Here is a 26722-nt window from a genome sequence, read left to right on the forward strand (position 1 = left end):
ATCAGTTGAAGACTTTTGATACTTCACCTTAAATCCCACTGCAGTTACATTTAAGGTGGAAGGGCGACAAGTTAACTTGGGCTAATGTACTAGCTTCAACTACAAATGGACAGGGGCCTGGGACAGTACTGTGCTTGTGGCACTTTTCCACTGCATGGTTGCTACTCTACTCAGTTTTTCTGGTTTTAGATTAGGTTAATTGTTTAGTTGCTGGCGGCACAGTGGCGCCGCAGGTAGTGTCGCAGTCACACAGCTCCAGGGTTCGATTCCCACTCCGGGTGACTGCCTGTGAGGAGTTGGTGTGTCCTCCCTGTGTCCGCGTGGGTTTCCTCTGGGTGCTCCGGTTTCCTCCCACAGTCCAAAAACACATATTGGTAGGTGGATTGGCGACTCAAAAGTGTCTGTAGGTGTGAGTGTGTGTGTTGCCCTGTGAAGGACTGGCAGCCCCTCTAGGCTGTGTTCCTGCCTTGCAACCAGTGATTCCAGGTAGGCTCTGGACCCCCCACAACCCTGAACTGGATGAGCGCTTACAGATAATGAATGAATGAATGTTTAGTTGCTGTTTTCTCGTGGTTCAGAGTGAGTCGAGTAGGGACTAAACCGTGGCATGTAAACCTTGCAGAGTGCTGACTGTCCAGAGAGAGTCGTCACTCTACGCCATGCAACGCAGATGTCCAGCATCGACTCTCCAACTGTAAAATCTCCGGGGGGGGGGGGCTGTGCTAATGGAAAAGAGACTAGGGACTAAACAGTGGAAAAGCACCATAACAGTGTGACATAACAGTAATGACACTTCTGTATTAATGACTTGATCCCCAATCATTTTAAGCTTAGCATCTGTTCGCCATTCTCTGAGCCATTACTTCACTGAGTCCCATCTTGTTTCTGACACCTCTGTAGAAATTTACAGGGAGCATGGACGACAGGGTTTTTAAATCAACACTTTGTTAAACTGTAAACAAAACAAACCTCCAGCCCTCCTCTTTATTTCATTACAACTAAAGCCTGATTTATGCTTATGCATTAACACAGAGTCTACGCTGGGCCCTGTAGTGTCCTACTCCATTGTGTTTATACTTGTGTTGGTGTGTCTGCGTCGTCCTGCAATTACACCACCTCAACACTAGGGTTGAATCACAAATACATTACCCCAGCCTATAGAGTATAAAATGTAGTGTAGTAACATTATTAGTTCCATAAATCTGTAAAGAGCACTATTTAGAGAGTAGGACACCAATTTAAATAGAGCATAGTGTACACACAGTGCCCAGAAAAAACCCTGGGTCCCTGCTCCTTGTAGCGAGTGTTTGGTTTTTATGCATTCTGTGATGTCCAAACTGATGTGTGAGGAAATCTCTCACCAAGAATGAGCTTCTGAGTAGAGGAGTTCATGTTTCTGGACTTCCTTGGTTCAGTTTGTCCAACTGTGGACCAATCAAATCAAAGAGAAGTTACATTTCTTGGAAGCTGTGAGTCAGGTATTGGTGTAGGGTACGGATTTGTGTTGAAGGCTACGTGGGACCTATGGTGTTTGTTTGACGCAGAAAAATAAATTGACTTTTATAACTCTTCAGAACACACTCCACCCCAGGCCTTGGCCCAGAGGTGAGAGGTTTTTGTTCATCAGCTACTGTTTATTGCCCTGACCCCTTGACTCTCTCCAGCAGTACCTGGGCACCCACGTGAAAGCTGTATGTTTTTCCACAAAATAAAAAAATGAAACTCTGCAGCAGTTTATATATGTCATGCCAAAGCAATATTTTATTTTATATTTCATTTCCAATTCGTCACAACAATGTCACATATTTGTGTCATACCACAAAATGTTTACTTTGTGTGTGTGTGTGTGTGGTGAGTGATGTGGGGTGAGCAAACAAAACGAGAAGTTAGCCATCTGTCAGTTGTCATCCGATTTTGGCTAAATATTCCGGTAAAGTAAATTTGGCGTGACTTCTTTGTTTACAAAAAGGTTCTGTAGTTATATATAGTAACATGAAGACTCAGATATAAGCCTCAATATTTTTATGAGATGCTATTGGTGTGTCTCACAATAGACTGAAATAGTAAAGTTTAATAACACGTTTCCTCTGCCTCTTTATATGTGAGGTTTAACTATTGATTACAAAATCTCAGTCACTGTACAGACATAGTCTAAAGACACGCACCGATGAGTGAGTAGAAGAATATCAGAGAAGGCTTGCTCTAACATTTTAACCAATAAATTTTGTTTGATAGGTAGCCCACTGAAATCATGACGTTATTCTGTAGATGGTATCTTGACCATATAAGGAGTTCCAGGTCCATATACGTAGTTTTCTTTGTGAAAAATAAATAATGCTCTGGATTACAAAACATGTAACGGAGCTGGTGATTCAAAGCAATGTTAGCTTGTAGCATGTAGCATTACTGATATGGAGCTCCTCCAGCCACACCCACAACTATAATGACATTAATTCAGTGGTCTATAATCTTCAAAAAATTGTCATCCACATTATTTTTGTACACTCTAAATTCTAAGCTCTTTTTAGATCATAAAATTGTATAAAAGACAAGCATTCGTTTTCTTTCTGGTTTGACGTGTGGCACATAAATACAAATAGTAACTAGTCTTCTGTACAACATTTACAACAATGTATGAAAAATGCTACAACACAAATTCATAACCGGAATATAGAAAAAGCTTCTCTACAACTGAGCAAAAGTATACACTATTATAAATATAAAGAAAAACAGTGACATTCCAGAAAACAACATTCCAAATAAAGGCACGAAAGAAATAAACTAAATTTATAAACAAACAAACATGCAGAAACTACAGAACTGCTTCAATTTGTGCAACAGAGCAAAACAAGTGTAGTGACAGTTACAGTACAGTCTTTCTCTACCTACTTATCACTTTTAGTAAAAATACCGTGCTGCACGCGACGTGAGACCAGCTAAAGAAAGTTTGTAAGGTTGTGAACAGAGTGTAATGCGAAGTTGGTGATACATTCATGAAAAATATACAGTGAGCTTTCACTTTGTTTATATCAAGTTTCTGGTGATAATTGTCAGTGATTTACACCAGCAATGAATGTGCATTTCCTTCTGTTTAAGAGACTTTTATATAAACACTACACTGAGCATGAGAATGTTTCTGTAAAGAGCACGGTTCTGGAGTTCTGTACCCAGTCATCAGGAAAGAAAAGCCAAGCTCCCACCATCTCTGGCACTGTGTTCTAAAGAATTAATCACTAGTTTAAAGGAGCAATCAGTCATTTTCTCCACCTATTCTTCAGACGTTATACTGACATCTAGTGGCCGGGTTGTATCAGAGATTCTGTACTAAAACAACTGTAATCTGTTTCTGCAGGCCCCATGACCTGACACTGGTGTAAATCTTCTGATAGAGGAATCCGCCAAAGCGCACATTCATGCTGAGCAAAATAGTAAAAGTAATAAAATAAACACTTTCATACACACTTCATCTACAGAACGTGGCATTTTTGTAATCCTCATTATTTCTAGATTAAAGAGAAGACAGGAAACTCTTTTTCAGTTTAAATAATCTACAGTTTCTTTTGGGATAAATAAAGTCTTATATTAATTACATAAAAGTGACCTCACAGTTAGAATTCATTCATTCATCTCATGTAAGCACTTGACTCACCCTGTCACTCACACACACACCTGTGGATAGTTTCACACACTCACCCAGTCATTCATAGACTCACCCAGTCACTCACACGTTCACAACTGTGGACAGTTTCACACACTCACCCAGTCACTCATACACTCACACCTGTAGACAGTTCCTGAGGTCGAACATAAAGCCTCAAAGCATCAACTAAATAATGTGTTTAAAAGTTTGGATTAAACCACCATTAGGTGAGATGTATGCGCTCTTATGTTGAAGGCCAAAGGTGGGGAGGGGGTTAAACTAAACGTGTTATATACTTTAAATCTGTATGAAAAATAAACTTTCCTCTCCTTTTTTTTTACACTTTCTGTTTCTTTTTTCGTCAAAATAAAGATTTATTTTCCGTTTCTATTTTCAGTGCTTTGTGCTGTTTCCATTTACAGGAGTTTACTGAGTTCTCTGCAGCACCGACATGGCTCTGATTTACTCCATTTAAAAATTGTCTTTAACCGTGTTTCTCTGTTGATTTTAACTCTGTTTGTTCTTCTCTCTTTAACCTTTTAAAGACCAAAGAGAAGTAGACATTACAGGAATATTCCAACATTTATTTTTCTAAAATCACTGTTATATACGTTTTACAAATGTATTCACACACATTTAAAGTGCATTTTACCCCAACAACAGCATCCAATAACTACACATACAGCCTCTTCAGAGGAGCAGGGGAAGCATAGTCAGCTCTGAACAGAGCTTAGAGAATAGGATTAAACTATTGTGATTATTACACTATTAGATCTAATATTATTTTGAGATTATGAAAGTGATGTCAGTGGACTGAGTGTAACTGTGTGGAAATCTGGCAAATAATGGAATCATTTCCATAAATGTTGCTAAAATATTCATAATTTCACTGATTTTATGCTTGTAATTATAGAATAATATTTCAAACACATAACTGGATTTGGTTTTATTCCCTAAAGGATTTTAATACTTTGCATTATTTTAAAACATGCACTTAATAATAATAATAATAATAATTAAAAAATCATACATTTTTCAGTGTAAATATTGGAGTGTTCCTGTAATGTGTCCAACTGATAATGCTTTACAAGCTGCAATGGGCCAAGACATATTTTAAAATAAAAGTCTATTAATATTAGTGTAATATACAGCTATATAATAACATATTTTTTAAACAGTGTCCAGTGTTACACTAACTCCCAACCGCCTCACTTTAGGTTTAGGTGAAGTTTGATTCTTTACTCCAGAACAGAGTGTGATAAATAAACCCCTCTGTGTCGTACATTTGCCTTTAAACCTCTCTGCTGTGGACTCTGGGCGCAGGACGTGGTTAAGACTGTGAAAAGTAACCCCAGAAACACCAAATTCCACCAGAAAAGACAGGGTTCCTCCCGAAGAAAAGTGAAAGCGAGGAGAAATGTTGATGTTAGCTCAAGCCACAAGGTGGCGCCATTCCCAGTTTTTTGTTTTCCTCTAGAGGAGCGGCTCTAATGCTTAATCTCCAGGATGGAGGGGTTGTGGTCCAGAATAGCCAGAATGATCTTATCCATGTACTGCCTGAGACGGTAGTTGATTTCCTCCTGCTCTTTCAGAGCTTCCACCAGCTGCAAAACAACACAAAGATGGACAGAAAATAAACCAACACCATCTTAAAATCCAGAAAATGCACAGTTCTGCTAATTCCCTAATGTACATACTGTAACTCCAAGAGGTGGGAAATGAGAAACAGCCGTAATGCTCAAGCAAACCCTTATCATGCAAAGGAAGGGGGCAGTATTTGGGCTTGGCTTGTAGCAAGATCCAGGGGCACCACATGCCATCAAACACCCTTCTGCTCCATGGGGAGTTTCCAACACCCACACACACACACACACACACACACACACACACACACACACACACAAACACAAATACAACAACAAACAACAACAAACAACCCACACAAAAACTTCTAAACAGAACAGGCGGAGCTGTGGTGCTTGCTGGGAGCACCCCCATGAGTCAGAGCATCGCCCAGTGACGGGCAGGTGCATTTTCATCCTCTAAAATATTCTATATAGCAGGTCTCAGGTTTTTTTAAATACTGATTTATGACAAATTATTATTCATCTCCAGTTCCCCTGTCAGGGAGTGCCTCACAAAGTGGCCTGAGCTTCAGGAGTGGGGAGGCGAACACACATTTCCTCAGAGACACAAGGCCGATCCATCACTCGTAGAAACCCAAGGAAACTTTAGATCTGCACACACACACACACACACACACATATACACTAGCACAGTGCACAGGACTGCATTGGACACTAGGAGTTCACCCAGGAGAGAGTGACCATCCATATCTGGGCTTACACATACATTCACTCATTCACTCCCACACACACACACACACATTCACCCCCACACACATTCACCCCCACACACACACATTCACTCACTCACTCCCACACACACACATTCACTCATTTACTCCCACACATACACATTCACTCATTTACTCCCACACATACACACATGCTATTAAAACAAAGCTGGGCTGATGACTGTGAACGAGAGTGAACTCAGTGAGGTAAAGCCACTATGACTCGCGTCTGACCTCATCTCTGGAAGCGTTGTCGATCTCGGCAGCGAGAGACTGGGCCTTGGTGTGGCAAGCGAACAGGTTCTTAGCTTCGTAAAGACTCAGACTGAGGATCTGACCGTTCAGGTCATCATTCTGATCTCGCAGCTTATGGTTCTCCTGTAAAATGAAAAACATTTGGAATCAGAGGAGTGTTCTACAGTGTGTGTGTGTGTGTGTGTGTGTGTGTGTGTGTGAGAGAGAGAGTGTGTGTGTAATACCTGTCTGAGGCGTTTAACCTCATGTTCCAGTTCTATTTCTCGTGTTTTGGCATTAAATTCGGAAGTGTTTCGCCCTCGTCCTGGATGCTCCGTCTCCAGTTTAAAAAGCTGTAGGTGCTCCAGCTCCCTCCTCAGGTCTTCTATTAACTACACACACACACACACACACAGAAAGAGAGAGAGAGAGAGAGAGAGAAAGAGAGAGAGAGAGAGAGAGGGAGAGATTTAATGTTCTGTTTGTTTGGTTTAATCACTAGAGCTACAAGGCTATCGTATCTAGAAAAACACAGGTGAGGCTGAGGCAGGTCATACACTGATGGACACTGACTGCCCTGGGCCTTGGTGTCAAATTCAAATATTTTTCTAAAAGCAATAACATTTCTCTGTTTCAACATGTGAAACACAGTCTTTGTTCTATTTTCAATTAAATATAGGCTTTAAACAACTTGAACATTTCAATATTCTTCTTTTATTTACATTATGCTCAGTGTCCCATCTTTTCTGGAAATGGGGTTTACATTCATGGAATTCACTGGAAAAAATATACATTAAAATATAAAATATGACCCAATGTGTGTATGTGTGTATGTGTGTTTGCGCGTGTGTGTGTGTGTGTCTGACCTCCTGCATAGCCTCTCGTTCTTTCTGGAATTCGTGTCTGTTCTGCCAAAGTTTGTCCATCATTTTTCGGTACAGATCCATTTCATCTTTCAGACGGAGGCTGGTGTCCTCCAACTTGTCCGTCATTCGCTGTTTCTCCTGGGAACACAAACATAAATAGGTAAAAAATGTCTTACACAACACAGAGAAATCAAACTATAACTTTAAATTAAAAGCAGTTGAGGTGAAGAGACTCCATCTCAGATTTATTTAAATATCATTAATTCTCATGAATTCATGTTGTCATCCTACAATGCATGCCTATATAAGGAATTGTGGATGTGGCGGAATGTCCATATAATGAATAATAAAAAAAAAGATTTGGTGAGAAATAACGAGATTATGAAATATGAACTGAGATCCATCTCTCTCTTTTTGGGAATCTCTCTCTCTTGCTCTCTATCTTTGTCTCTGTCTCTCTCTCTCTCTCTCTCTCTCTCTCTCTCTCTCTCTCTCTCTCTCTCTGACCCAGTTTCTGAGGCTGAAGCGGAGATGGTTTCTCTGCAGGGTCTCTCTTTGTCAAACATCAAAGTCTCTGCAGAACAGGAGAGATAATCCCCTCACACACACACACACACACACACACACATACACGCACACACAGCAGCTCAGATACAGTCACAGCTACAGTGTTAGTGAGTGAATGTGTGTTGCTGGAGGTGATGGTGATGAAGGTGTTATTACTGTGGTGATGATGAGGAAGGTGTTATTAGTGTGGTGATGGTTATGAAGATGTTATTACTGTGGTGATGGTGATGACGGTGTTATTATTGTGGTGATGCTGATGAAGGTGTTATTACTGTGGTGATGCTGATGAAGGTGGTATTATGGTGGTGATGGTGATGAAGGTGTTATTACTGTGGAGATGGTGATGAAGGTGTTATTACAGTGGTGATGGTGATGAAGGTGTTATTAGTGTGGTGGTGGTGGTGATGAAGGTGTTATTACTGTGGTGATGTGATGAAGGTGTAATTACTGTGGTGATCATGATGAAGGTGTTATTAGTGTGGTGATGATGAAGGTGTTATTACTGTGGTGATGGTGATGAAGGTGTTATTAGTGTGGTGATGGTGATGAAGGTGTTATTACTGTGCTGATGGTGATGAAGGTGTTATTAATGGGGTGATGGTTATGAAGATGTTATTACTGTGGTGATGGTGATGAAGGTGTTATTACTGTGGTGATGGTGATGAAGGTGTAATTACTGTGGTGATGGTGATGAAGGTGTTATTAGTGTGGTGATGGTGATGAAGGTGTTATTACTGTGGTGATGGTGATGAAGGCGTTATTACTGTGGTGATGGTGATTAAGGTGTTATTACTGTGGTGATCGTGATGAAGGTGTTATTAGTGTGGTGATGCTGATGAAGGTGGTATTATGGTGGTGATGGTGATGATGAAGTTATTATTACTGTGGTGATGGTGATGAAGGTGTTATTACTGTAGTGATGTGATGAAGGTGTAATTACTGTGGTGATCGTGATGAAGGTGTTATTAGTGTGGTGATGGTGATGATGAAGGTGTTATCACTGTGGTGATGGTGATGAAGGTGGTATTACTGTGGTGATGCTGATGAAGGCGTTATTACTGTGGTGATGGTGATGAAGGTGTTATTACTGTGGTGATCGTGATGAAGGTGTTATTAGTGTGGTGATGGTGATGATTAAGTTATTATTACTTTGGTGATGGTGATGAAGGTGTTATTACTGTGGTGATGGTGACGAAGGTGTTATTACTGTGGTGATGGTGATGAAGATGTTAATACTGTGGTGGTGGTGATGAAGGTGTTAATACTGATGTGATGGTGATGAAGGTGTTATTACTGTGGTGATGGTGATGAAGGTGGTATTACTGTGGTGATGCTGATGAAGGCGTTATTACTGTGGTGATGGTGATGAAGGTGTTATTACTGTGGTGATCGTGATGAAGGTGTTATTAGTGTGGTGATGGTGATGATTACTTTATTATTACTTTGGTGATGGTGACGAAGGTGTTATTACTGTGGTGATGGTGACGAAGGTGTTATTACTGTGGTGATGGTGATGAAGATGTTAATACTGTGGTGATGGTGATGAAAATGATCCCCTCCAGGGTGTATTCCCGCCTTGTGCCCGATGATTCCAGGTAGGCTCTGGACCCCCCGCGACCCTAAATTGGATAAGCGGTTACAGATAATGGATGGATGGATGGATGGATGGTGATGAAAATGTTAATACTGTGGTGATGGTGATGATGTTAATACTGTGGTGGTGGTGGTGATGAAGGTGTTAATACTGCTGTGATGGTGATGAAGGTGTTATTAGTGTGGTGATGGTGATGATGAAGGTGTTATTACTGTGGTGATGGTGATGAAGGTGTTATTACTGTGGTGATGGTGATGAAGATGTTATTACTGTGGTGATGGTGATGAAGATGTTAATACTGTGGTGATGGTGACGAAGATGTTAATACTGTGGTGATGGTGATGATGTTAATACTGTGGTGGTGGTGGTGATGAAGGTGTTAATACTGCTGTGATGGTGATGAAGGTGTTATTACCGTGGTGATGGTGATGAAGACGTTATTACTGTGGTGATGGTGATGAAGGTGGTAATACTGTTGTGATGGTGGTGAAGGTGGTAATACTGTTGTGATGGTGGTGAAGGTGTTACTACTGTGGTGATGGTGATGACTGCTGAATTTTATTAATGTGATGATGAGTTCAGAGATGACAGTGATACTGATGTTGGTGATGCAGATGGATGTGATAAGAATGATAACGGTGATGTTGGTGATGATTGTGGTGTTTAAGAGCTGATGATGTGGCACTGACCTGGTCCAGTTTTTCTGTTTGTGATTTCAGTCTGCAGACGTTCACCTTCATCTCAGCGTTCTCCTCCTCCAGCTGCTGCACCCTGATACACAGCAGCACACAGAGAGTTACCCCACAACACACAGCACATGATACACACACTTTAGTGTCTATAGGAGTGGGCGGTTTATCAGACATACTTAAATGCTACCTATACTCATTAGCCACAACCTCGTCCGGTGTAAGTGCATCTATTCCACAGCTTTATGAAGGTAATCCCAAGAGTTACAGAGTATAGTTTCAGCAGGAATTACTCTGACCAACCATGTTCGGTTTATTTGGGAATGATGATCTTACAGTGAACAGTGCAGTGCAGTGAACAGTGGAGGGTTTGTCTTCTGAAAAAGGGTCAAACTGTGAAAAACCTTTAGCACCCCTGGTCTAGAAAGATATATATCAGCCCTGCATTGAGCCCCACTACTCTCCAGTGGAGTGACGTGTGTAGTTTGTGATACGGAGTGTGGTGACAGTGTGGTGTGGGTTTGTGAAGCTATACATTTTTCTGCTATTTGAATTTGTAAAATTAGTTTATTAATTTTACTCCTGTATGTTTAATAATGTAGTAAGCAGTTTATACTAGGGTTGCACCTATATGGGAATTCTGGGCCGATACCGATATCTGATATCATACGTGTTCATATCTGCTGATGTCGATACCAATGCTGATATAAATTTATAAAATACAGAAAGATAAATACACTGGATTAACATTAGCGCCCCCTGTAGGGTGTGCTCCCACCTTGCGCCCAGTGATTCCGGGTAGACTTTGGACCCACCCCTGCCCTGAACTGGATAAGGATTACAGACAATGAGAGAGTGAATGAGGCTTTGATCAGCTCCATTTAGTTATCGAACTGCTCCTTACAGAGACTGCTCACAGATGTAATTTCTTTTTAATTTACAATTTAAATATAAAAATGGATCTACTCAAACAAATAAAGTTCATAAAAACAAATAATTTAATGTTAACGTAAAGCTAAGGATTAAACACAGATACCAGCAATGTACCTACTACTTCATTTCATACCCTTATCCAATTCAGAGCGGCGATGGGTCTGGAGCCTATCCGGAATCACTGGGTACAAGGCTGAAACACACCCTGTGGAGGGGGCGCCAGTCCTTCACAGGCTGACACACATTTACTCACACACTCACACCTACGGACATTTTTGAGTCTCCAATCCACCTACGTGGACGTGTGTTTCTGGACCATGGGAGGAAACCTGAGCACCCGGAGTACACTCCTCACAAACAGTCACCCGGAGCGGGACTTGAACCAACAACCTCCAGGTCCCTGGAGCTGTGACAGAGACACTACCTGCTGCACCCCTCAACAATAAAGGGATAGAGAAATAAGAGCTTTAGCTCTACTCCACACTGTCAGAGATGGAAGAATCAGAGCCTTGTATTTTTTCACATGTTCATCAGCCTTTTGTGCTTAAGAAAATAATGTGTTGCCCAGTCTTCATCTGGTATATAAATAAATGTGTTAGTAATTATCGGTTTGAAATATCAACAAAATAAAAAAAATCTGATAATCTTTTAAAAAAACAATGATCTGCCGATACCGATATAATTCTGATTTAATTGTGCAATGCTACTTTATGCTGTTTTTTCCATTTATTCCATTTTTATTGTCTCTTTTCCTCCAGTAACCCACGCTGCTGTTCTTGATGATTTGCTTTGTTAAATTAAAGTTTTAAATTAAAATAGATATATATTGCACCTGTTACTGAGCAGCTCTATCTCAGTGCTTTTATCTCTCTCCATTTTATTGTAAATTTCTCTGTGTCTCTTCAGCTCCTCCTCCAGACTCTGCTCCGCCCGAGTCTCCTGGTCTTTAATCTGCTCCTCCAGCTCATGAACTCTAAACACAGACACAAACACACACTGTTAACACACACTGTTATTACTAAAGACGTATTGCACTGTGAATGATTTTTATCTGTGTACGCTGCTGTTCTATTTCATGCCTCCTGACCGCCAGAGGGCGGTGTAACCTTGTGGATATTCCCATGGGCACATCTACTGGACGGAGTAAAAATACCAAGAAAGTCACATGTGACCCAGCCCCTATAAGGGCCACCGGACATGTATGAAAGTCCTCTTTTTCCTCTCACGCTCTGGACCATTCACAGCTCACGGAGATACAGGTTTTTTCTGCCCTCACGAGCTGTTCTCTATTACATCTACTTCATCTTTAATTTTGCCACCCAGCGCTTGTGCCGGGCTGGTGAGTATTGTGGTTACCCCGCATGCCCAGGTTCCTTGAGCTTTTTGCACTTTCCTTGCACTTGTCTCAGTTCCAGCGCTGTTGGGTTCACGTTGGACGTGTAGTCCCTACCGTCGGCCTCCTCTTCGGCTTCATGCCCACACTGCTGCCTCTGGGCACGTAATACAGTGCTCTTGGGCTGCGCTGTCTGTACTCGTTTCCACTACAACTGCAGTGCTATGGATGCCCCTGCCTGTTGTGCGTGTTTCTCACCTGTACAGCCGGATGGCCTCGGAGTACTCCACCTGCCCGAAACACTCACTGATCCCTGTGTGCTCTGCGCTACAATTCGGCTCGCTACACGCCAGCACCGGCTCACTTCTGTTCTAGTCAGCACTGACACTATGCTCCCCCCCTCTGGAACTCCAGCAGCACAGTGTGGAACAAAACGCTCTTCCTCGCAGCTGCCGTCTGCTCCTGCATCGAAGAAAAGACCAGGGAAACTTCTTACACGCTTTGAGCGTGTGGAGTCTTTATTTACCGCCGGCTACAGACCGGCCGATAATATGCTTTCTCATCTCCTTCTGGAAATGGACTCCTCACCTCAGCTGGCGAATATGCCTCCTGCTTTCAGAGGTGCTCTTCAGACGGTTCTTCATGGTATGGGTTTTATCACGCAGGAGTTGAGCAGCTTTACGGCCTGCTTGGTTCGGCTGCATAGACATTTGTGGCTTTCGCAAGCTCCTCTTTCGGATGCTTGCAGAGCTGCGCTTAGGGAGCTTTCTTTTGTACCAGGCCAGCTGTTCGGATCAGAAGCTAAGGAGGCGCTGGAGCGATGCGCTGGAGCGATGCGCTGGAGCGATGCGCTGGTGCGACGCGCTGGTGTAACAGAAGTTCACCAGCAGCAGTCGAGACAGTGACGCCAGCCGCGTTTCCGCCCTCCTCAGTGCTCGCCACTGCAACGCAGACATTCTTCTGGGAAGTACGTCTACTCAGACAGCTCAGCAATCATCACAGCATGCTTCTGAATCTTTCTGTCGCTAATCGCCTCCTTCTCAGCGCCCCCCCCCACTGTTACTAAAACGTTGCGCTCTTCGCGCAGTCCCAGCTGGCCACTTGGGCCACAGTGTGTACAGATCCGTGGGTCCTTTCAACGTTACCTTCAGGGTATTGACTTCAGTTCAGTAATCGACTACCCCGAATCACGCACTTGACCCAGACGATTGTAAAAAGTTCGCTTCATTCCACCGCTCTACAGGATGAAGTAAGTTCTCTTCTGTTAAAAGGGGCCATAGAGGAGGTGAAGTGTCCCGCATTGTTTCAGGGCCACTTTTCAAAATATTTTCTGGTGTCAAAAAGCAATGGCGGCCTCCGTCCATGTCTGGATTTACGGGCTTTGAATCACCATCTCAAATGCCTCCCGTTCAAGATGCTTCAAGCAGGGGATGTGATTCACATCATTCAGCCACAAGAATGGTTCACTACTCTGGATCTGAAGGATGCATATTTCCACGTTCCTGTTGCGAGCGCACATCGCCGTTTTCTCCGGTTTGTGTTTCTGAATCGCACGTATCAATTCTGAGTCCTCCCGTTCGGCCTATCTCTGGCCCCCCGGGTTTTCACCAGGTGCATGCAGGCGGCTTTGTCCCCTTAATGCATTCCCCTTAATGCAGTCGGGAATGAAAATCTGACCTTACCTGGACAATTGGTTGATTTGTTCTCCCTCCCTCCCTCTCTGTCTTTCAACAAATTGGTTGATTTGTTCTCTATGTGGAAGCTTTGTGTCTGTCTGTAAATGTGGAAACAAGTTCCCTTCTTAAGAGCCAATGCATTCCATTCACTGGCATGATTTTGAACTCTCAGTCAATGACGGCAACGCTGTCTCCCCAGCGTGTGACAAACATTCTGGACTTAATCGCACGAGTCCATGCAGGCTGCCGCATGCGCTACAGCCTGCTTTTGCGCCTGCTGGGGATGTTTACTTCAGCTGCGTGCATTTTTCCACTCGGCTTGTTAGATCTGCGCCCGTTTCAGAGTTAGGTAATTTGGCGGAGGCTCGATCTGATTCGTCACAGGCACACGTTGGTAACGACTGATCAAACATGCGAGGAGGCGCTTGTTCTGTGGAGGTGCTGTTCTTTTCTCACAGTGGGGGTGCCGCTGGGCACCGTAGTAATACGGGAGGTGATCACCACAGACGCTTCTCTCACAGGCTGAGGTGCTGTATACAGCACAGAGCAGTGCAGGGTTTGTGGAGCCCCCTCCATGCACAGGACCACATAAATCTCCTCGAGTTACGTGTTTCTGGCACTGCAGCGCTTCCTGCCACATCTCCATGGATGAAATGTGCTTGTTCGTTCAGACAATATGACAGTGGTTTACAATATCAACCACCAGGGCAGCACTCATTCCCTGTCTGCTTTGTGACTCACATGGACATTTCGGAGGCAATTCATCTGCCCGGGACTCCCAACCCGGTGGCAGACTCTTTGTCAAGACAGAGGCTCGACCCGGGAGAATGGCGGCTGCATCCAGAGGTGGTGCATCAAATCTGGGACCACTATGCTGTGGCTGCAGTGGACCTTTTTGCCAGAGTTACCACCACTCACTGCCTGCAGTGGTTTTCTCGCACAGAAGAACGAGGAGCGATGGGGACGGATGCCTTGGTGCACGATTGGCCACATTACCTTCTCTATGCTTTTCCTCCGATACCTCTCCTTTTGAATGTTCTTCTCAGGATCTGCCAGTGCAGACACAGGGTTCTGCTAGTAGCTCCACTGTGGCCTGGCAGACCATGGTTTGCTCTGCTTCACTCTCTCCTGATCGGCGATCCTTGGCCTCTCCCCCTGAGGGGGGAGCTTCTCATGCAGATGGGGGGGCAGGTCTGGCACCTCCACCTGGAACACCTTCAGCTTTGGGTGTGGCCGCTGGGTCCCCAGATGTTTTAACGAGTTGTCATCCTTCTGTGAGACACATGGTGGAGCGTGCAATGGCTACATGGCTTTTGTACAGAAATCTCTGGAAGCTGTTCTCTGAATGGTGAAGTTCTTTGGAGGTGTCTCCTGACTCTTGTGGCCTTTTTGTGGTGCTTAATTTCCTTCAGCATCTGTTGGATGCGGGGAGATCTCCATCTACACTGAAATTCTATGTTGATGCCGTCTCTGCCCACCACATGGGGATAAAAGGTTCATCTCTGGGTGCCCATAGACTGATCTGCAGTTTTCTTAAAGGTGCTCATCGCATCAGACCTTTCAGGGCTCCTTGCAGTCCACAGTGGGATTTGCACTGTGTGCTGGATTATCTATGCAGGCCCCCATTTGATCCGCTTTCTCTTGCTGATGCTAAGTGGGTTTCTCTTAAAACTGCCTTTTTGTTGGCAATTGTTTCAATGAAATAGAACGTTAGTTACGAATGTAACTGTGGTTCTATGAATGCTGGATGACTGCCAGAGTCATTTGTCCCTTGGTCAGCTCGTAGTTTCGCGAGGTGTTGTCAGAGGACGTTCATACATTTCCGGTGGCCCTTATAGGGGGTTGGGTCACATGTGACTTTGTTGGTATTTTTACTCGGTCCAGTAGACGTGCCCATTAAAATATCCACAAGGTTACACCGCCCTCTGGCGGTCATCCAGCATTCACAGAACCACAGTTACATTCGTAACTAGCGTTTTTCCATTCATTCATTCATTCATTATCTGTAACCGCTTATCCAGTTCAGGGTCGCGTAGAACCATCATTTTTAGGTGAGTAGATCTGCATGTGGAAATGTACCTGTGAACGAGTTGTGTGTTCTCCTGTTTCAATTTGCTCTTCACGTCTCCGTTGGCCAAACTGTCGTTCTCCAGTTCTGACACCTTCTTCTCCAGGTAACTCACCTGAGAAGCACACACACAGACAGACAGACAGACAGACAGACAGACACACACACACACACACACACACACACACACCTCTTCATCAGCATCTACAGCATCAACAGGACACAAGACGACACCTGTTTCCAGAGGGATGTCCACACTGACCCCAAATCAGAGAAAATATAAATAGAGTACAGTTCTGGGATTTATTTTTACTGTGGATACATGGCTTTACTTTGTACAAAACAAAAAAAAACTCTGAAAGCATTGAAAGACTGAAAGCATTAGCTGCTCAAGCTTTTGGAAACGCACTAGTGCATGATGGGAAATGTAGTGACGGTGTACTCTGTAGTTCTGCTCATCAAACCAGCACACACTTTACCTTTTACCACCATGATTTTAGTGGGGTACAGCAATGTTTAATTGGTACACGGGCTGCAGGGAGATGGGTGTAAGAGGGACTCCATGGTCAGAGTGTGTCTCAGTACCTTCTCCGTGATGTCGATGTCACATGAGTCGATGCTGTCTCTGAAGAGATCTTCTGTACTGCCCTGACTACTGCTGAAATTACTGTGGTGGAAGAGTTGCCTGGAGAGAGAGAGAGAGAGAGAGAGAGAGAGAGAGAGAGAGAGAGAGAGAGAGAGGGATAGAGAGAGAGAGGGAGAGAGAGGGAGAGTGAGGGATAGAGAGAGAGAGAGAGAGAGAGAGAGAGAGAGGGACACAGAGAGAAGAGAGAGTGTTAGAGAGTTAGAAAGGTCATCTGTCAAAATTCAAGACAATAATTTGTGTTGTTATTTTAAGTTATTTTGTGTGTAATTAAGTCTGATCAAGATAATTAAAGGTCAGTTCAGATTATTGTTCTAAAGCTATTTAAAAGCATTAAATACTGTGTGAACCTGTTGCACACAAATGAAAACATCTCAAGATCATTAAAGGCTATCCAGACATTTCCAAATTTTTTGAAACTTTTTTAAAGACACTCTGAGACCCTCTGAGATAGTCTGAGACCATCTGAGATCCTCTGAGGCCATCTGAGATCCTCTGAGATCATCTGAGACCATCTGAAATTATCTGAGACCATCTGAGAGTATCCTCTGAGAGTATTCAATGAATTAAATCCTGATGAAGAGAGCTGTCTTTAATTAAGGCTCATTATTATTTTTCTTCTTAGAGCAGGTGTTCGCCACCCGCGGTGGATGTAGTGTTGTGTTAGAGATAGAGCTCACCTCCCGAAAGCCGTGCTGGAGATCTTCCTGTTGGGGCTGAAAGAGAGGAGACAGGGAGAATATCAGGGAGAGGACGAGGAGTTAAGCACCGCTCAGAGCTTGGTAAATATTCTTAATTCCACTATTGTGTGTTTGTGGTGTGTGTCTGTAACAGCCAGAAAAGGTGTACTGTATTTTTAAGAGGCACTCAGGCACACACACACACACACACGCACACACTCTAAAGGAAGGAAGAGAGAACAGTGTTCTTAAATGTCCAGTCTGTTTACACAGGGACGTTTGGGGTGAACTGTCTGCCCTCTGTTGGCTGGAGTGAGCACTGCAGTGGTGGGAGATTACACTAAAAACAGAGTTGGTAAAAATAGAACAGTCGACTAATTATACACACTCTGAGTCTGTGTATGTGTGTGTGTGTGTGTGTGCGATGGGGAGGGTTACATAACACCCAGTCACCCACATCACCCTTTAAGATCCTTTAGTTATTACATCACACACACACACACACACACACACACACACACACATGTTTAAAATAGATATGATCCCTGCTCTTCACAACAGACACAGGAACATAGCTGTGAGGATCTAATGGAGCTCAGCCTCATCATCGTCATCAGTGAGGGTCAGGGGCTGGTGTTGGGGAACTCACCACTCCAACTCATCCCAGAGGAACTCTATCGCTCCAGAGAACACAGTTCCACTGTTCCACACACCAGAGGAACTCCATCGCTCCAATGAACACAGTTCCACTGTTCCACACAGCATTGCTGGAGTGATTATGCTCTCCATTTGTTGGGGATGGTGAATCCCAGAGCTCAAACTGATTTTGAAAAAATGCTGAATCTAGTGCAAAACAGAATAATCTGTTTTGGGACAGAGGCAGATATTCTCCCCCACCTCTCCACCCTCCACTGGCTAATTTTAGTCTCCCTCTCTATCTCTCTCCCTCTCTCTGTCTTTCTGTCGCTCTCTCTCTCTGCAGAGAGGAAGGGAGAGACCCCCGGAGCCTCGGTCGGGATGCAGTGTTGCCATGGTGATGGATAAAGGCCGAGAGTGGGATGATTAAAGAGAATCATCAAGAAAAATAAATCCAGCTTAGAGCCGACACCCAGAGAAGACACAGTAAATTTAACATCACTCACACCCTCAGCGAGGAGGGAAACAACAACACTTTACACACCAGAGGGGAATACACCCCCAGCTCTGGTGTGTGGAGCAGTGGAACTGTGGTCTCTGGAGCGAAGGGGTTCCTCTGGTGTGTGGAACAGTAGAACTGTGTTCCCTGGACTGATGGAGTTCCTCTGGTGTGTGGAACAATGGAACTGTGTTCTCTGGAGCAATTGGGTTCCTCTGGTGTGTGGAACAGTGGAAATGTGTTCTGTGGAATGATGGAGTTCCTCGGGGATGAACTGGAGTGGTAAGTGTGGTCCAGAACTAATCCCCAACACCAGCCCCTGACCTTCACACAGCCCTTTTCCATCAAATGAACTTTGGTTCTTGAACAGGTTCCGTTCCTGATTCTTGGAACTTTGGGTCTTCCACCAGTTTTGAAGGGAACCAAAGATAGCCAGAGATAAAGGGATAGAGTCAGGACAGTGTTACCATTGTTCTCTGGTTCCAGCTTGGAACCAACTTTTCTGGTTCAGGAACCTGTGAAAAAGGGCTAATTGATGGTTACATGAAGGCTGAATGCCACCAAATCCTCACAGCAATGTTCCAACATCTTGTCAGAAGAAACTGTAATGAAGAAAGAAACACACTTTTGATTACTGCCCCACTACTGTGTATGAGTGTGTGTTTCTGAGTGTTTGTGTGTGTGTGTGTTGAGAAACTCACCTGTTTGCTTTAAGGTTCTTCAGCCGAGCCTCCAGGTCATTGAGGAGGTTGACTTTTTTACAGCACTGTGAGCAGTAGACGTCCAGCAGCTCGCTGTTGTACAGATGTCTGATCTTCTGAGGCGTCTGACCAGCGCTACAGACAAAACAGGGTTATTAGCTCCGTCCACTGGTCACTTTATCAGAAACACCTTCCTCACACTCAGGACCCCCACAGAACAGGTGTGATGTGGTGGTGAATCATTCTCAGCGCTGCAGTGACACTGACGTGGTGGTGGTGTGTTAGTGTGTGTTGTGCTGGTGCAAGTGGATCAGACACAGCAGTGCTGCTGGAAGTTTTAACCCTGTGTCCACTCCATATCCACTCTGTGAGACACTCCTCCCTCTTTTGTCCACCTTGTAGATGTAAAGTCAGAGACAGTAGCTCATCTGTCACAGCACAGTGTGTGTCGGTCAGGACATCATACCTGTTCTGTGGGGTCCTGAGCATTGAAGAATAGTGTGTAGACATTGTTGATGTGTGTGTGTTGGTCAGAGACCTGGAGGGCAGCGAGGAGCCAAGGTCAGAGAAGCCGTTCGTTCTCGTCTCATCGTCTGGACACGGGCTGCTGGGCGTAAAGTCCACATCCTCTCCCTCGCCGTAGTCTTCAAACTGCTCCTCTGCCGAGATCACTGAGGCAGCAGCAGAGTGGACCAGCACACAGGAGCTTCACACACACACACACACAAACACACCAACCAGAACCTTCAGAAGATTTACTGCACTAATACCAAACAAGTCACAACTAACCTAGGGATTAAGGTCAGGGTTATGGTTAGAGAGGGTTAGGCTCAATCCCATTCCTCATTTCCCCCTCCCCCTTGTTTCTGAGTATCCTCTTGGAGCTGAGTTACAGGGCACAGTGGTTAAATCTCCCCCATGACATGGGACAACCCTTCAAGACCCTGATACATCATCAGAACACAAATAAAACAGAGCAGCGCGTCATTCCCAGGCGACTAGGGGCGCTCTGTAGCAGCTCTGCACCAGTCTGCAGTGATATCAGAGGAGCTGCTGGACTTTAGTTACATTTAGGGCCTTATTCCCCTTCAGAAGAGTTCCACAATCAGAGACTACCCCCCTCTACTCACTCTTCTGTGATATGGAGCTCAACTCAGATTCTCATTCTGCAGAGTTCTGTTCACACTTCCAGCTCCACCTTAAATGCTGTAGTAGCATCAGGAGTTAGAATGTAATTCTTACACTATTTAAGGTGGAACTGTAAATTTACAGCTAACTCCAGCTGCTCCTCGTGCTGTTTTCTGCTTGTTCTGAAGTAAAGTAAACTACATTAAACTCAGATAAAACACTAGGGATCATAGAGTTTAAAGGAGGAAATACTAACATCTTTGGGTTTCTTTGGGCGCTGCACAGCATCTCACCGCTGATTCACAAGGCGTCAGAACCTTTCGTTTGGAGCATGACTGTAAATAATCTCAGTCTGAAGAGTCATGTCGCCCTTACACTTCATACCCCCCACCCCACCTCACACCCTCTCTCCCAACAAGACCTTCTAGGAAACACCCAGGGGGAGGGTTCAGTGGTAGGGGCCTGAGGGAGAAATGGGACTAAGCCTTAGAGTGTTAGAATCAGGGTTTAAAATCAGACTGCTGTCCTTCCTGAATCAACTGGTTTATGAATCACAGCGCGGGTCGACCACACGGGGGCAGCCATGTTCAATTTAGTGAGACGTCACAGTGCTAATCTAATGTATTTAAATTATACCCCGCCCATAGGTCACTGACTTGTTTCCAGGGAGGAACAGTCCTCCGAGTCCCTCCTCCTTGTCGTCATGGCGACCATTCTCGGACGTTTCAGAGGGAGCTCCGCTGTCCATGTCCGACTCGTGTGTGATTGGACCCTCACTCGGATAGAGAGGACAGTCGGGAAACGGCTCAGTGCACATGATGAGGGGAGAGGCCTGCTGAAACACAAACACACACTCACTATCAGTACACACACCAGGATTAATATACACACTCCAACACACACTCACTAAAAATACACACACTCAGTGTCAAACCAATCTGGCAACCCGGCTCTAGCAGAAATGTCACAGCCAAGATGCTGACGATATGACGGTATTTAAGGTGGACAGTAGTTACATAACCCTCTCTCTCTTTCTCACACTCACACACACACACACACACACACACACAGAGGCCACGTCACACAGCCCTTCACAGAGAACAAGACAAATACCCATAATCCCTTCTGTTTATCTGTTTAGAATTCACCTCACATTTCAATAACGGGATAAAGACTCGCTGTGTGTTTCTCGTCACTGCAGGAAGAGCCCCTGCCCTCTCCGGGGAAGGTTTTATATTACACACCAAAATATTGCTGTGAGGATTTGATGGTATTCTGCCTTCTGCTTGGCATTGGGCATGGTGGGTTCATGCTCATGTGCAGCTGCTCCAGAACGTCATTTCATTTTGTGTTGTTTTACAGAGGTTTAGAATGGGTATAGAGTTAGAGACTTGAGAGTTCTGTGTGTGTGTGTGTGTGTGTGTGTGTGTATGTTTGTGTTACAGTTTCTTTACTGAGATATTTATAGTGGGTTTCATTAAAGCGGTGAGTTATGACCTGTGAGTTAGTGTTCACACCAATCTGGAATACACACACATACACAATATGCACACACACACACATACACACACACCAACACACACACACACACACACACACACAAACACAACTCTCAAGTCTCACACACATTGAGATATAGGCCAGGTCTGAAGAACAGAGGGAGGACAGTTCCACTAAGGGAACAGCCTTCAACAAAAGCTGCGTCAAGATTTACACACGACACGATGGTTCTGGACCAAAGTCAAGCTCTCCATCACCGACAAACCCCCCCAACCACCCCCCACCACACACACACACATTATGTGTGTCCATTTCTGTACGCGCAGGTGTTGGCTGTAGTAAAATACACTACTATGCTGATAAATAAAGATAAAGCACACACACACACAGGCATACACACACACACACACAGTCTCACTTGACCTGGATACAAACCCCAGCCTGAAGTGTCTGGAAAACAGCATTCATTATTTACACTCAGACTGTACACACACACACACACACACACACTTCCACAATTCCTGCTAGATTTCTTTTGAAATCAAGATTATTTAAATAGTATTATTCTTACTGTATTTTTACTGTATTTTATCCATAGTGTTGTGAGACCCCCACAATAAGAGAATTCACACCAAAAGAAAACACACTCACAATCATCCAAACCCCTGTCATACCTGCACGGTAACGCCCAAATTTTGTTTCTGAATTTACACGGAGGAGCTGTGAGTGTGAACACAAACGCCCATAACATTGTCCCCGGACATTCCCCAGAACTTATCCTGCCCCTGGTGCACAGTCCGGGGAATGTCTCAGGGACCCCTGTGTGAACAGAACCAAAACATTCCTCATAGGATCCACTACATGCCTAAAGCATGCTGAACATTTCTGACAGAGCATCTCCCACTGTGCCATGTGTGCCTGAAAGGACAACTCCAAAACAGCTACAGGCTCACAGCAGTGTGTAGAGCGTCCCAAACCCACCCCCCACCACAGAACTGATCTTTACCTAGAGGCATCTTTTAATGTCGCCCCCTTCCTCATTCTGAGTCAAATTATTTCTACAGCACTTCACATAAAGTCACATAGTGCTTTACACAACGCATCACAATAAAGTATTAAACCACTCAAGACTGCTTAAAAATACAGCTCACCACCTGAAGCTGAATCCTAGCAAGACTGAACTGCTGTTCATTTCTGGAACGGCTGGCCCTCACCATGACCTTGCTCTCATTTGAGAACTCCTCAACTGTTCCATCTGGAGAACAGCTATCGTTCACAGCCCATATCGCGAACCTGAACCGGTCATGCAGATTCCTACTGTACAACATCCGGCCAATCTGACCCTTCCTTTCTCAGGAGGCTGCCCAGGTGCTAGTCCAGTCTCTAGTTATTTCTAGGCTTGACACCTGTAACTCACTCCTGGCTGGTGTTCCTCTGCAGGCCTCTTCAGCTGATCCAGAACGCAGCCGCACAGCTCATCTTCAATCTCCCAAAGTTTACCCACGTCACTCCACTGCTGCGCTCTCTTCACTGGCTTCCTGTATCTGCCACATCAGGTTTAAAACTCTACTGCTGCCTACAAAGCTAAGAACGGACCAGCCCCTCCCTGCATTATGGTGAAGAGTTGAGCCACACGTCGAGCCCTTCCAGCTTCAAGTACAACACGACTCTGCCGTCCCTAAAGTCACACGGAGGACTAGCATCAAGACTCTTCTCCGTCCTGGCACCCAGATGGTGGCGCTTCCACTGACTTCCAGAAGCAGACTCTCTTATGGTCTTCACACGCAGACTGTAGACCCATCTCTCTGTGCTCACTGCAACAGACTGCACTGCACTTAATTCCTTTCTTTCTAGGTTTGAGCACTGACTATAGATCGTATTGTGTACTGCACTTACTACGTGTTGTTCTTTCTAGGTATCAGCACAGGCCCTTGTTCTGGCCGCGTCAGAGGGAGTTTGGACCCTAACCTATTTGTACGAGCAAGGACACACACTAACACTAAGCACTTTTTGTGAGTCGCTCTGGATAAATACTAAATGCTGTATATATAAATGTAAAATTAGTCTTTTTAAAAGTTATTTAAAAGTAAACACAGAGTCAGAAAATCTTTGCTTTTGGGGAACTGCAGTTCTCTCTGGTTTATTTACATTCAGAAGCTCTTTTAAGGTGGAGTGGTGTGTGTGGGTAAGAAGCGACTGTATCTTGTTGGTGTCTGAAGTGTAAATTGTCTGTAAGTGTTTATTCACTGTTGGAATTCCCACAGAAACTCATGTGTAACTCGAGCTGTTTAGTTTTGTAACACTTTTGCTCTGTGTTTACTTTCATGCAGGTAGCGCTCTCCTGAATTTAGAGTCAGTTCCACCTTAAGTAATGTCACTGTAACAGAAAAAATAAGTCAGTGTTACCCCCCTATGGAGCAGGAATAGAGCAACATCATCATCTCAGTTCTTGCTTTTCAAAATTCTGAGGTCTCTCCACCATCCAGACCGTTTCTCATGGTGCACAGAGAGGTATTTTAGAGCGAGACGCTTAGTTTTTTTCCCATTTACAGAGTTAGTGTCACGCCCTCGTCCTGTCATGTCTGTTTTCCCCGCCATGTGCTCTCTCAGCACATGGCTCTGTTTGTTGTTGTCCATGTCTCCGTCCTTGTCCCGCCTTCTTTCCTCCTCTTTGTCAGTGTCCTCATCAGTGTTGTTTGTAATCCTGCCCCTTCATTATTAGTCTCAGGTGTCCTTGTGTGTATTTAAGTCCCCTTCTCTCACTTCCTCTTGTCGGACATTTCTCCTTTGTACTGTTATCAAGTCTGTCAAGTTATCAAGTCTGTCTGTCTCTGCAGTTTCTCCGTCATTGTTTTCCACGTCGTCGTTTCATGTTGTCGTTTCATTTCCTCTGTCGTTGTTTCGTTTTGTAGTCTGGTTATCTCTTTAGTCTGTCTGTCCTGTTTGCCCTGTTTAGCTCCCCTTGTCCAGTTTAGCCTGCTTGGCTCCCTGTTTGTTGTCTTTCTGTTAAAGTCTCTTTGTTTTGTTATATTTCGTTAATAAAGTACTGTGTTTTAGCGAGTGCGTCCGCCTCCGTCAGTCCACCCCGTGATCCTGACAGTTAGGGATGTGTGCTAACACCTGAGGATTTTCCAGCACATACTGAACAGAAAGCAGCATCAATTTGTATAAAGTGTTTTTTATTAAAATCCTGAATAATCCCTCAGTGTTGCATTAGCAGCAGTTCATAAAGAAGCAGTGGGACAGCCTCACGTCCCTCAGAGGAAGCGTGTGTTCTCTTTGTGCCTCTGTGTGATTGGACGGGGGGCTGTCATTGATGAGGGAACTGGAGACTTGTATAAATTGGGAAGCCTAAGTGTTGTGATATAAACTGTGTGAGCAGGGTTAATGAGGGAATGTTTTCCGGAGGAGTGTGTGTCTCCCAACGGCTGTGAAAAAGTGTGATCTGGAGTGTGGCTTCTCTCCTGGACGAGGAGTCTCAGAGAAATGAGAGTTTTTATGAATTTTTTATGAGTTCATCGTCCCTCCGGAGCAGAGAGGAGGAATGTGTTGATGCAAAAAGAGCAGCGAGAGAGATAGCAGCGCATAATAAAGCAGTCCTCCACTCTCCACTGCTTCACTCTACTCCAATGTTCTTCTGTTCCTGGATCATTGTGATCTGAAACAAAACACTGAGGCTCCACAGTCAGTCCCAGTCACAAAGCAGCACCACAACACACACATCCTGACATCACACACAGAACATGAACAGAGAAGATGGAGCTGAGATGGAGCCAAGACTGAGGCCTGGAAGCTTCTCCATTCTCCATGCTTTTCCACCAAAAGAATTCTGTTTTTTTTAACCAGTTCCTTTCAGGATTATTGGAACCTTGGTTCTCTCCACTGAACCAGCCTCGCATTTCCACCAGTTTTGAAAGGAACCAAAGATACATCACTAGAGTGGGGCGCTGTGGGGGCTGGGTTTCAGCGTGATAGAGTCAGGACAGTCATGGTTTATCCATTGTTTACTGTGCAGTCAGATCCGATAGAGATATGATACACATGTGGAAATGCAGAGATCTGTCTATTAAAGTCCCAGTGTTTCACACCATGGTTCCTGAGCTCCAGAACAGTGAGAACATTGGAGAACAATGAGAACAGCGGAGACAGAGCCTGGCGTTATGCTGAACACAGCCCAGAAACACACACACAGCATATTTCTGTTTTTATTTTTTATATCTTTTTCCAAATAAAAATCAGATTAAAAATAAATCTGCTACAAAGTGTTACCAGAGTGACGCCATAAAAGAACCACTTTTGGTTCCATAAAGAATCATTTTTCCTAACAACATGTACATCGAGTGATGTATTTTTAAACATTTTACATGTTCTTCACATTCACCTCTTTAACAGACCATTCTTTATGGATCCAGAAGTGGTTCTTCCATTGCATTTAGCTCTCACCTACAGTTTTAAGCTGGTTTTCTGCTGGATGGAACCTACATGACTTGGCTCATTTCACGGGGGAGCCCTGCCAGTGGAAAAGCCACATGCTTTAAGTGTGCCGAGCCGAGCCAAGTCGAGCCATGTGGAGCCGGATCCATGCAGTGGAAAATGCACCACTAGTTTTCGCAAATACATAACTTTGCAAAATGTAACATTCCTAATCAAGCACCCTGGAGCATTTTTCCTAAATCTAATATCTCCTTTGCTCATGGAGTATGGGGTCCAGAGATGTCCTGGATTTGTTCTTATACACATGCAGCGCACAGTGGGAGATTTTCTGCGACAGCATCACTCTCACAGCAGGAAATATGCTGTGTGCTTTAGGGTTGAGGCAGAGCCTGTGCAGCTCCTGCAGGAGAAGCTACATGACGTTAGTAGTGCTGTTCACACATGAGCTGACTCTGACTTTACCTGGAATCTTTACCAGCTAGATGAAAACTGTGTAGAGTCCAGGACGAATGCCACAGGTGGTCTCATTCACACACAGCACCTCG

The 26722-nt window shown here is 44.4% G+C and overlaps 1 protein-coding gene across 1 annotated transcript; it reads right to left on the bottom strand.

Moving 5' to 3' along the window:
• Nucleotides 1–1748: 1748 nt before the first annotated feature.
• On the bottom strand, nt 1749–26722 carry LOC136664996 (rab11 family-interacting protein 4A). The gene is made up of 13 exons (XM_066642532.1): nt 26640–26722; nt 20900–21078; nt 19654–19821; nt 19116–19250; nt 17280–17315; nt 16542–16641; nt 15968–16071; nt 11712–11852; nt 9947–10028; nt 7097–7234; nt 6476–6622; nt 6231–6374; nt 1749–5244 (listed from the first exon to the last, which is right to left on the bottom strand). The coding sequence occupies exons 2-13, from the start codon at nt 21058–21060 to the stop codon at nt 5128–5130; spliced, it is 1473 nt and encodes a 490-aa protein (XP_066498629.1). The 5' UTR covers nt 21061–21078; nt 26640–26722; the 3' UTR covers nt 1749–5127.

Source organism: Hoplias malabaricus, chromosome 13 (genome assembly GCF_029633855.1).
Source record: "Hoplias malabaricus isolate fHopMal1 chromosome 13, fHopMal1.hap1, whole genome shotgun sequence".
Classification (NCBI taxonomy): Eukaryota; Metazoa; Chordata; class Actinopteri; order Characiformes; family Erythrinidae; genus Hoplias; species Hoplias malabaricus.

Excerpts from the sequence above, each read along its gene's own strand:
- LOC136664996 (XM_066642532.1), bottom strand. The coding sequence starts at position 21,060 with ATGTGCACTGAGCCGTTTCCCGACTGTCCTCTCTATCCGAGTGAGGGT. Across the intron at positions 11,853-15,967 it reads AACACACAACTCGTTCACAG|AGTTCATGAGCTGGAGGAGC; the intron begins GTACATTTCCAC and ends GTCTGTGTTTAG. Across the intron at positions 5,245-6,230 it reads ACAACGCTTCCAGAGATGAG|CTGGTGGAAGCTCTGAAAGA; the intron begins GTCAGACGCGAG and ends GTTGTTTTGCAG.